Source organism: Lissotriton vulgaris, chromosome 12 (assembly GCF_964263255.1).
Source record: "Lissotriton vulgaris chromosome 12, aLisVul1.2, whole genome shotgun sequence".
Taxonomy (NCBI): domain Eukaryota; kingdom Metazoa; phylum Chordata; class Amphibia; order Caudata; family Salamandridae; genus Lissotriton; species Lissotriton vulgaris.
This window is the reverse complement of record NC_141700.1, coordinates 602,114,589-602,126,607: the sequence shown is the minus strand read 5'-3', so window position 1 is coordinate 602,126,607 and position 12,019 is coordinate 602,114,589. Positions and strand designations below refer to the sequence as shown.

The 12,019-nt window shown below is 46.8% G+C and overlaps 1 protein-coding gene across 2 annotated transcripts in view; it reads left to right on the top strand.

Moving 5' to 3' along the window:
* Positions 1 to 1,287: 1,287 nt before the first annotated feature.
* TAT (tyrosine aminotransferase) overlaps positions 1,288 to 12,019 on the top strand; it is a 36,026-nt gene continuing 25,294 nt past the window's right edge. Inside the window, exons 1-4 of one of the 2 annotated variants that reach the window (XM_086945477.1) lie at positions 1,288 to 1,498; positions 4,362 to 4,607; positions 7,298 to 7,402; positions 7,525 to 7,592. In XM_086945477.1, coding sequence (XP_086801603.1) covers positions 4,367 to 4,607; positions 7,298 to 7,402; positions 7,525 to 7,592 — 414 coding nt within the window. In that variant the 5' untranslated portion in view covers positions 1,288 to 1,498; positions 4,362 to 4,366. Of the gene's footprint in view, positions 1,499 to 4,358; positions 4,608 to 7,297; positions 7,403 to 7,524; positions 7,593 to 12,019 lie in introns of both variants that reach the window. The other variant, XM_086945476.1, reaches the window with a different exon arrangement.

Genomic DNA, 12,019 nt, shown 5'->3' with positions numbered 1-12,019 from the left:
CCACTTCCAGATTGCTGGGAGTTCCCCGACCGTACTCCTGCTGTCCCGAGGCGCCCCAACATCTAACCAAGGTGTGGCCGTATACTTACCGCAACCTGAACATTCATGCCGAAACCTGCAATGTTCCCTAGCGCACGCCCCTTTATTGTAGTCCCAACAGGACGCCGCGGACCCCAACTGCGCTTTGGCCCCTGCCCCCACCCCTCCGCGGGTGGGGCGATAGCGCTCCCAGCCACCAGAACCTAAAATGGTGGCTGGGCCAGCGCTGATCCCCTCTACATAGCCTTGGGCTACATTTCAAAATTGGGCTGCCTTTGGGCTACTTCCAAGTCAGCCCAAAGCCGCAAAATGGCTGCTCCCTGCTCGCCCCCCTCCCTCTCCTTAATCTGCTGGGGGGCAGCGTCGGATTGGTAACGCAGCCATTCGGGCAATGCCCGAGGGGGCGGTGTCCGAGTTCTGCTGTGGGCTGCTTTTTTGAGCAGTCTGGGGGGGGGGGGGCATTTGGGCGCTTCCCAGTGGGTGTCTGAGTGGCCTTTTTAGAGGCAGATGGGCGCTTGTTACCTCCGTTTTGCAACAGCCTTTGTCTCGCTGGCCGGTCGATTGATGAGTGCACATACTGAGGGGGGGGGGGGGGGGGGGGGCAGAGGGCCTGAGTAGGAGTGGCCTCACTTGTTTCACCATTGTAAACTAATGTGTGCATTTTTCTAACCCACCCACCCCCCCATCCTAAAGTTGCTTTTATAAGATTACGCCAAAGCAGTGATTTGACTGAGGAGTGATTGTGCAAATGTGGGCCGATTTTTTTTATGCGTGCCCGGGCCGATTTTCAATCCCAATCCAACCCTGCTGGGGGGGGGGGGGGAGGGGGCAGACCTCACGATGCTCGGCTGCCCCCCAAACCCCCCTTTTCAGTCCTCTGAACACTATCCTGATTGCATAAGCGATGTACAAAAAAACAGAGAAAAATTCATATTGAATGAGGATATTATTAAATAGATACAACCCTGGCGCTGATTTTCATACAAGAGGTGACTTTTGGTTGCAGCTACAGACGATCCGTGTTGTTGGTAGGCTGCCGTTTTGCCAGTCGCTCTATTCTATCTAACGTTGGGCACCTATGCCGTGTTGGTCTATATGACTGCTCTCAGCCTCTCTCCCCTCTGCTGTATCTCTGATGAATTGCACAAGCTCACGCCTGGCGCCGCTCAGCAGCCGTGCTCATGACGTGCCCCCTTGTTCCGACAGCGTCAGAACGGGTTAAAACTGCTCTCTGAGCATCGTCGTAACACTGTACATTGGGAGGAGTGCAGCGGCAGGGGGTGTGGGGCACAGCCCTCAATTTCCACCAATAGCAGAAGGAATGCCGGCCCAACTCCCATTCCCGGGACTATTTGATAGAGGCGGCAGCGGGCTTGAGGTTCATTCTAGGAATCCGAAGTGGGACTGCTTCAGAAACCAGGGCACCTGCCAGAGCCAAGTACCGGGACAGACACGAGAGGTAAGGCCGAGATGGGGCTTTGCCTGCCTTTCACATAGCCCTGTGCTAAGTGTGCCCCATGTCTCCTGCGACTTCGGAGTTTCTTCTTTATTACACTTTAATGGTGTTATTGTTGTCGGTTTTAACTGGAGATCAGCAGAGGCTCTGCGCCTCAGGCGAGCGCCTGGAAGCTCTATTCTCTGCACGTCTCCGCTAGTGCTGATCCTCTTCCGACTTCTCTGGGTGCACACATTTTAATTGTTGAATGAATTAATGTCTGTGTGATAGAACTGAAACACTTTCGGAGGTCTCGGCCTTAAATCGCCAGCGATGTTTCTAGCGAGGCTTCTTCCAGCGGACTAATCCACTTTTCTTTTCTTGCTCCATTCGGTGCCTCCGTTCCTTCTCTCAGCCTACATCTCTATATATTCTCCATGTCGTCTCCATTCATCCTCTATCTCCACCCATCCATCCGTGCCCATCACCCCATGCTCCCTCACCATTTATTTGTTGCCCACCTCTATCTCTCTGCCTATTTGTGTTTCTCTATCACTCCCTCTGCGTTTGTCTCCGTCTCCACCCATTCGTCCACTTTCCAAGCCCCCTTTTTCCACGTTCCCGTCTCTATCCGCCACTGATACCTTTCCCACCCATACCATCGCCAAATGTACCCACTCTCCAAACACCCTCTCCCTTTCAACTCTCCTGTCTCCTCTTCACCCTGTAATTCCCTCTCCCCATCACCCCATTGTTTATACCCCACCTTTCTTTATCGCGGTCTCCTTGATTCTTCTTCTTTTTACTCGCCAAATCGACAATTCTGCCGTTTCCTTCCTTCTCTTGCTACCCATTTGCTGTGAATTTTCGTTTCCACATCTCTTGTCCCTGCCTCGTTCGTTTCGCTCTGAATTCCTCTCACACTTTCTTCTTGCCTTTTCCCCGCCGGTGCAATTTGCAGGTACCAGGACACAGTTATCTGCACTGCTTTCTGTGTACTGTGCGTTCAGAACTGCAACCCCTCAGGGGCTGAGCAAATATTAGTACTTGTGTTGTTGCAAATGTATTTAGGTGCTGCAGGTTTTTTTAGTGGATACGGTGACAGTCAGACTCTGCCCCTTGTGACCCCACCCCTTTTATGCTTATGCTTATGCTTACCCCTATTTACGGTATTCCGGTGTACATTTTTTTTCTCCCACTTCCAGCACTGGTCTCTTTTATTCTGAAAACACGCGTTCTCTTTCACTCGCAGACATACACGTGACCTCTCTGACTCGCCTGTCCACCTTTCTCCTCTGTTGTCCTGCCTCACACTTGAAATCTGCCATTTAAACCCCTCTAAAAAATCTACTTTTCTATCCCGTCACCTTTCTCAACATTTCCTTTCGTCTTCCTTCGCCTAAACTCGACTATTTGTATTAGATGCATAGCAAAAACAGTGCAAAATGATTATATACTGTTTTGGCAGCACTCCAAAGTTTCTATAATATGGCCCAAGCGGTCTACTTATTAATTCTGGTCTCATTCTGACACACCCCTCTCTGCTTCCTTCCCTTTCTTATTGCTTTTCTCTTCCCCTATCTCCACATCCCTATTTTCCATCCATGTCTTATTCTCTCACTTTCTTACTTTACCATTTGCCTTATTTTGTTTATACATCTTTTTCCCTGCCCTTCTCGTCCTCCTACTTTCACCTGTCCATCAATAGCTTTTAACATACATCTCACCTTCTCTCCTACTCTCTTTGTATCTTCTTTATCCCGCTTCTTCTGTTGCAGCCTCCTTTTCGATGTGTCCCTTCTCCCATTTCTGTGTTTACCTCTTATGTGCTCAGTTTCTCCTACACCCTCATCAGGCGGGAAACTAAAGCCAAATTTCGGGAGGGGGCTGATTTTTTTTGGGGGGGGGGGCTAATTCTTCGAACCATAGACAGAGTGGCTGTAAAATGGGGTGAAAACACAACAAAAGCCTCATTTAAGTAGATGGTCTTTTAAAGACCTATTCAATACTCGGGTGCGGCTGCAATTAGATTGTCGAAAGCCACTTAAGCTGTCTCTGCCCGGGCTGACTCACACGGGGGGGGGGGGGGGGCGGCGGGGGGGCGGGACTGAAGCAGACATTGAAATGGAAACATTATTTGCCTTTTGCAAATGAAATGGAAACATTATTTGTATTTTGCAAATTATTGATACAATGAGATAGGCTTTTTGAAAGGCTTGATGCTGAAAGCAAAGATGGTGTCAAGATTCACCTAAAAATGCGCTATTCCTGTGGGTGTTGCGCGCCTCACCCTCATACACATAACTACTCTTGTGCAGGCGTGCAACACCCATTGGACCCCCGCCCCCGTCGTGTGTGGCAGCCCGGGATGAGACAGCTTCCCGGGCACACACACAGCCGCACCCGAGCACTTCACAGGTCTTTAAAAGATCATTTGCATGTCCCCGCCCCCCCAATATTGTCTTAGCCCCCTGAAATTTGGCTCTAGTTGCGCCTCTGCACTTATGTATACAGTTACAACTTGCACGCTCTCCAACTATAGCAGCCTTTTTTTAAACGAATGCGGCGCAGGGGATTTTCCTTGTTTATATTACAACCCATAGATTACGCCTCTATTTGGCACCTTTAATTTCCTCCAGATGTGCGTGCGACTCCCATTCACACTGCTTCCCTCGCGGTCGCACAGACTTCTTTTTACCCGTCGTAATGTATTATAGAGGTCGGACATCAGGTGAGTTTACTGTTAATGTCTGTTTTTCACCGCTATCTTCTCCCTCGTTTAACACCGTTGCCGCTCCTGTCAGGTATATACTGTTTTCCGGGTTGCCTTTCTCCCCGCCCTTTGACCTCGTTACTCAGGGTTCTAAGCTACCTTTTCTGCCAGCAGGAGCCATGCAGTCGGAAAAGTACGTCATCAAAGTGAATGGCAACGTGCTGCGGCCCAGCGTCCTGGACGTCCACGTCAACATCCAGGACTCGAGCCCCCTGCTGGAGAAGCTGAAGCCCAGGAAGGCCAGATGGGCGGTGCGAGCTTCCGAGGTGTCCAAGAAGACCTTCAACCCCATCCGAGCTCTTGTGGACAGCATGAAGCTGGAGCCCAACCCCAACAAGCCCATGATTGCTCTTTCCATAGGTCAGTGCCGCCACAGGCAGGCTTATGCCTGTTATTTTCAGCACTCTTTACTGCCAATATTATTACAGCTCCAACGGAGCTGGACTTCCATTTGGCTAGATTAGGACATAGCAGCACAAACTGTTTGGTTTAGGCATGTGGCAATTTAATGTAGGCCGTTAATACCGAGAGCTGGGTTTCCTTGCAAGAAACACCTTGCAATACACATTAGTGTCTCAAACTGGGCTAGTGAATGAGCTTTAAGCTTATGCTCTGCACAAGGGGGTACATCTTTGCCATAATATTGTATATCAGTTAATCAATCTGCTTTATTTCGGCAATAAATTTCATAAAAGCACTGTGTTATTTGAAATACGGATATATAAAGATACAAAAACAGTAAAATATATTATATATAATAACACAAGTGCCCTACAGGCTCATGTGATAGTGGCGTGAATCATGAAGCTCTCTTGCGGCAGAACAGGAGTGGAGAAAGCGTATTTTGCATGCCGGTGCGACCAGGAGAGTCCGCCTTCTCACATCGGTGTGTGGGTGTAAGGCCTACAACATGTAGGAAATAAGGAGCCCATCAGAGTTACTGGAGAGAGTGGATTGATGCTGCACAGGAGACGTGTCTAACATTATGAATGTCAGCAGGAGAGACGGGATGGTGTCTCTGGGGAGTATGTAAACGAGTAGATGGATGAATGAGCGTTAAGACGTGTAGTGTGGTCAGAGGTTCAAAACCCTGAAGACTATTATGAAAGTGATAGTGAGTGGTTATGACTGGAGCCCCAAGGAAAGTAGGCTGCACAAACCGGCAGGACCAAAGAGCGATGGCATAGGGGGTGGACTGTATAATAGTTACTGGAAGATGTAGCAAAGGTATAGCAAGAGAGATATTAAACTGCAGGTACTGGGGAATTCAGGGATTATTGAATGGGCGAGATCACATTTCCCATACTGGAGATCACAATAGTGTGCTAAAAGGGAGCAATTTGAATAGAGATACTGATAGCATTGTCTAGTTTATTGAAAAAGGTGATCACGCTAACCCACCAGAAGACCCTGGGAGTTTATTGAATGGGGGAAATCACTTACAGGCACTGAGAAACCCGGGTGGTTTATTGAATGGGACAGACCACACTACAGGCTTTGGGACCCTGGGAGTTATTTGACTGGGAGCGATCACATTACAGGCACTGGGAGACCCTGAGAATGTATGGAATGAGTTTAATCACTCTACTGGTACTGGGTGATCCCAAGAACCAAACCAAGAAAGAGAAGCGTAGAGGTACTGATAGAATCACCCTCCACAGTAAGACTTTTTTAACCACAGAGATTCTATCAAAAAAGTGAAAAAAGTGGTGATTTTTTAAATTTTTACCGTTTTCTAAAGGGTGCTAGGCTCTCTTTTATGCATGGAAAGATGGGAGCACAATGTGCTTGTTAAAATACCCCTCACACACTAAAAAACCGTTAGTGTCATGCTTCATCATAGGGGTCTTCCCGCCCCTATAACGGGACGGGGCGTGCTACGACCAGACGAAATACGCGGGAGCACTAAGATGTGACAGAGGCTATGTGTAGGTGCATGGGTATCAGTGAAAGTGTAGGGACCTGACACTAGTGAGTGTGCAAAAAGTGAAAAAAAATGAGAAAAGTTAAAAATTCCCTGGCTTAGTAGAAAAAAACAAATTTATTAGCTTCTCTAGCTGGGAACATTAAGAAGGGGTTGTGTGGTAGAGCATTAGCTACTACCTGTCGACATGTTTCGTAAGCAGTCCCCTACTGCTTACTCATCAGGACCATATAGCGATCCCTACTGTTACTGCTCAGTTCTAACAAATAGTGCCTACTGTCCTACAAACAACCAACAAAAATAAGTTGGCTGTTTGGGCTTCGGGGCATGAGCTGGCCCAGGTGAAGCAGAAAAAATTGACCTGATTTGGTCTTTATCTCAACAAATTCCAGCACCCCATGAGTTTGCAGGCGAGGGGTATTCTGCGCAGTTTAATTTCTGCCAGCAACGGAATTCGTTACTCCTACCCCCGTGCTCCTCCGAGGTCAATTTTTTTTGAGCAGTAACAGTAGGGATCGCTATATGGTCCTGATGAGTAAGCAGTAGGGGACTGCTTACGAAACATGTCGACAGGTAGTAGCTAATGCTCTACCACACAACCCCTTCTTAATGTTCCCAGCTAGAGAAGCTAATAAATTTGTTTTTTTCTACTAAGCCAGGGAATTTTTAACTTTTCTCATTTTTTTTCACTTTTTGCACACTCACTAGTGTCAGGTCCCTACACTTTCACTGATACCCATGCACCTACACATAGCCTCTGTCACATCTTAGTGCTCCCGCGTATTTCGTCTGGTCGTAGCACGCCCCGTCCCGTTATAGGGGCGGGAAGACCCCTATGATGAAGCATGACACTAACGGTTTTTTAGTGTGTGAGGGGTATTTTAACAAGCACATTGTGCTCCCATCTTTCCATGCATAAGAGAGAGCCTAGCACCCTTTAGAAAACGGTAAAAATTTAAAAAATCATCACTTTTTTCACTTTTTTGATAGAATCTCTGTGGTTAAAAAAATGATCCCAAGAACCTACTGGCTGGGGAGCCTAGGGGGCAGGTACTTGTAGATGCTGAGAGAATGCTGGAAGGTAAATACTCAGTGACCCCCTGACACAGATTCTTTTCCATTACAGGTGACCCTACTGTTTTCGGAAACCTTCCGACAGACGACGAGGTCACTCTAGCCATGAAGAATGCCATAGATTCTGGAAAATACAATGGCTATGCACCAGCTGTAGGTAAGTGTACTCCATCAGGATGGATTTCCAGATGGTCATTATGGGATGGCAGGTGTGGTTTACTGGCCCGTGCAAGTTCATGGTATTCACTACCCTTCATTTATGCCTCTTTTTCTTTCTAGGGTACCAATCCAGCCGTGATGTCATTGCAAAGTTTTACAGCTGCCCAGATGCCCCTCTCGAAGCCAAGGTAACAACTTCACAGACTCTGGTTACTATCTCTGTCCTAAATGTATGTAAATGTAGAGGTACTTGTATAGCGCACAACTACCCGGAGGCCTCTCGGCGCTTGTATTAATACCACTGAGGAACCCTTCCTGGCCTTTCCCTGTGAAGTGCCCACTCCTGGGCACCCCCAAGGTGAAGCCAGGCATCCTACCGAACTAAATACTTCAGAGATCAAAATAGTTATCAGTGGGCCTCTGGGGATTTTGTGGAGGGCCAGGAGCTTTTAGACCCCCTAATACAAAAACCCATTAGTCCAAGCTCCTTGTGAAATGTCCTTCGTGGCAAGTTAAGACTGGTCCCTCAAGGGAAACTTTAAAAACTCTTCTTTACTTGCCGCGGAAGCTGACATGGTGTTGTCCCTCCACAATTTGGTTATAGGCAGTGCCTTTAGAATTATGAAATGTTACGGCCACAGCATTTTCAGCATAATTATGAATTTACTGCACTTGCCAAATCCACCATCTCACTTTGGTCTCAATCGGAACAAGCATTATTTAAAAATGTCGACACAAATGAAGCAGTGCAGTGGCAGGGCTATTGGAAAGATTAATTTGTCACCATTTACTTGCCCATTGCTGTATTCAGAAGTTAACCCTTTCGATGCTCATGACGGAACGGTTCCGTCATGAGCATCGGTCGCGCTGTGCTCATGACGGAACCGTTCCGTCATGACCACACCCATTTACATTAGGGCCCAGCACCGGGGGTAAATCGGCACTGCACGAATGAGGTTAAACTAGTACCAAGAGGGTGAAACATTTGCAGCATTATGTCTGTTTGTTAAAATAACATAATGGAGAATTATACTACCACAAAATATGCCACAGTACAATGCATAATGTGCATTTCCTTGCCGTATAATGTAGTCATCCCAGTTACATAATTTGGCCCTCCATTGCACATAATTCTAGTGACCACGGTTGTAGTGATGTCAATAAAGGGAATATAATGGTGCCCATTTTGCATACAGATGATGAAGTCGGGACGAAATCAAGAGTTATTTTGATCTGAAAATTCTAGATCCTTCGGACGTCTCGGGTTATACTATAGACCTCCTTGACGTTTTTTTAAATATAAATTAGAAGCATAGATATTTGTGAACTAACTACTCAAGCTTTGGGCGCCGGATCAAATGTGTAAAATAAAGGTATACAATATTCTCCAATTATGTGTAGAGTATTCACAATAAAACACGAATCGCCAAATAAAAACATTCTAATTTGAGTTTTCAAATATCTTTTTATCTGGCTGAATTTCGCACATATGGAGGAGTAAAATATGTGTGATGTACACTGCTGTGTGTAACGATGCACTGCAGGTCGGATAAAGATGTAGGAGAATAGAGTTAAGTGTCTTTATCATCCATCAAATGAGACAAAATCTGTAAGGATCTTCATAGTTCATGCCACTACTTGAAGCTACATCCCAAGCAGAATATCCTCGAGTGCTGTCCCTTGAGGGCAGCACACTGAACTCCTAGTTCATGCCGCAACTTGAAGCTGCATCCCGAGCAGAACACCCTCGAGGGAGGTCCCTTGAAGGCAGCACACTGAACTCATTTGATTGTTCAAGTTGAACTTTCAGCCTAATAGCACAGTGTGATGTGAACAGTCCTGCAACTTATTAGCGTATCAAGAGGGAGAGAGAGGACTAGAAAGCTAGTCCGAATCCGCTGGGGTTTATATGTAATATCAACAGGGACTAGCCGTGTGTGACCGTTGAAGGACTCTGAACTGTATTTTCAGCAGGCACCTAGTCGGTGTGTTCATTAAGCCCTCACCCACCAACCTAGTTGGTGGCATGCTTCATCATCGGGTCCACCCAGTGACATCTAATAGGTCCCGGGTGTGCTTCGACACCTGATTACAGCGGAGCAGGTATATTTACTGAGTGTGCAGTGAGGTGAGTGATAAAGTGAGAATTAAAACAGCTTCTTGGTGGTCTCAGTACCCGAGGGTATATTAAAGTTTAATAACTGGGCCTCCAAGAGCGGTTAATAACAAGGCAAAGGGATGTGTGGTGGTTAAGTTAAGACCACCTACATCCAGTGTAGGTCGACATGTTTCAGCCAGTGCCTTTATAAATGCTGGCTTTCCTCGGGACCAAAGAGTGGTGAAATTTAAAAGTTATATTTAAGTGAGCGTTGCGCAGACTATGTGTTGCACTCACTAAGGTGCTCTAAGTGTGCGAGGGGGATTCCCTCACCACGCATACGCTAGCGTTTAGCTTTGTTGCCTTCCTGGAGAGATACAGTGAAAGGATTGACCGGGATTTCCAGTCAGAGCCTGCCATGTACCTGAACTGCTGCCATCGACCTCCGGAGAGGAAGGCAACAAAGCTAAACGCTAGCGTATGCGTGGTGAGGGAATCCCCATCGCACACTTAGAGCACCTTAGTGAGTGCAACACATAGTCTGCGCAACACTCACTTAAATATAATTTTTTTATTTCACCACTCTTTGGTCCTGAGGAAAGCCAGCATTAATAAAGGCACTGGCAGAAACATGTCGACCTACACTGGATGTAGGTGGTCTTAACTTAACCACCACACATCCCTTTGCCTTGTTTTTAACCGCTCTTGGAGGCCCAGTTATTAAACTTTAATTTACCCTCGGGTACTGGGACCACCAAGAAGCCGTTTTAATTCTCACTTTATTACTCACCTCACTGCACACTCAGTAAATATACCTGCTCCGCTGTAATCAGGCTTCGAAGCACACCCGGGACATATTAGATGTCACTGGGTGGGCCCGATGATGAAGCATGCCACCAACTAGGTTGGTGGGTGAGGGCTTCATGAACACACCGACTAGGTGCCTGCTGAAAATACAGTTCAGAGTCCTTCAACGGTCACACACGCCTAGCCACTGTTGATATTACAAACAGTCCTGCAACATCATTGCCATTGGCCATTGCCTCGCGAGTGGTTAGCACTGCTGTGAAATTAGGCAGTATGTGGTCAGATTACTATGCTTTTAAAGGACAATCTTGCTCATCTGACACCATTTTAGTGCAATATGTTTGACTAGACACGTGAAGGGAAGCTCAGTCCTGTACCTTATCTGGCTTTGAACTCTGTTAGGACTAGATGTTGTTCATTCTTGGAGAAGCCTAGGGCTGAATGGCCATTGTTGATCTTGAGCTCTAGAGGGCATCAAATAATGACATTCCAGTGCACGTTCAGACCGCCTTCTTTGGCCCACGTTCATTCTCCAATGAGCAGCCTGCTATTGGTCTCTTCATTGATAGGGTTCCTCTGAGACAAGAGGCCACACCTCTATAAGGATGCCAGGTACTGGTTTCTCAGTGTGGACTATTATTATTATTATTATTATTATTATGTTTCTTATATAGCGCCAGAATCGACCCCCGAAGGGGTATCTCCGCGCTTGCCTTGGGAACCCGTCCTGGCTTTTCCCTGTGAGATAGCCCCTACAGGGCATCCCCAAGGTGAAAGCCAGGCATCCCGCCGCGGGGGGGGGGGGCGTTGTGGAGATTAAGCAAGCTTAATGCCCAGAGTTGCAGAGTGTGAACCCATGATTAGGTCAGGCACCGAAGCGAGAATTATCGAGTCCATAAACATTTGAGCTCAAGACTACACTCTAGGGGTTATGTCAGAGTTCTGTTTCTATACATTTCCAGTCCATTGTCTCCGTCTCTGGTTAGTCCTTAGTAGGCAGTCAAGGGTTGGTCTTTTCGTCCGAGTCCAGAGGTCACTCCTGCACTGGGCTTCCTATTAGTGATTGACCAACATCAATTTTTCTAGAGATCAAAGAAGGATTATTGAGCCATGCGTTTCCAGTACACAGTCTCCAAGTCATGTTCAGCCACTAAACACGAGTCTGTTCCTGAACCTCTCTAGAATTCAGAAGTCATTCCTCTGTTGGACAGCCATTTAATGATAGACCGCATTTCTACAAGTTATGAAAAAAAAATAACAGTGCAATGTACTTTCAGTCCTCATCTCTCTTGCCCAGTTTCAAGCTCTTGACTTTAATATGGCATCATCACCCAAAGAGTATCCAGACACTTTTGTCTTTAAAACCATAGCTAAACCATGGACATTCGATGACTGACTCCATATAGACCATGAATGGCCGTGGTTTGTAGATGCAATGCCTCCTAAATGTGCTCAATGGATTGAACGACCTAGAAGACTGAGCTCTATAGAGTATGGGAAGGTTTCATTTCATTGAACACAGAGGGCCTGATTTAGATTTTGGCAGACGGGTTACTCTGTCACAACGGTGACAGATATCTCGTCCACTGACATTTAAATCCCATAGCATATTATGGGATTTATATATATATCTGTCACCGCTGTGACGGAGTAACCGGTCTGCCGAAATCTAAATCCGGCCCTGAGTCTCTAGTCTCTGTTGAGCGGTCT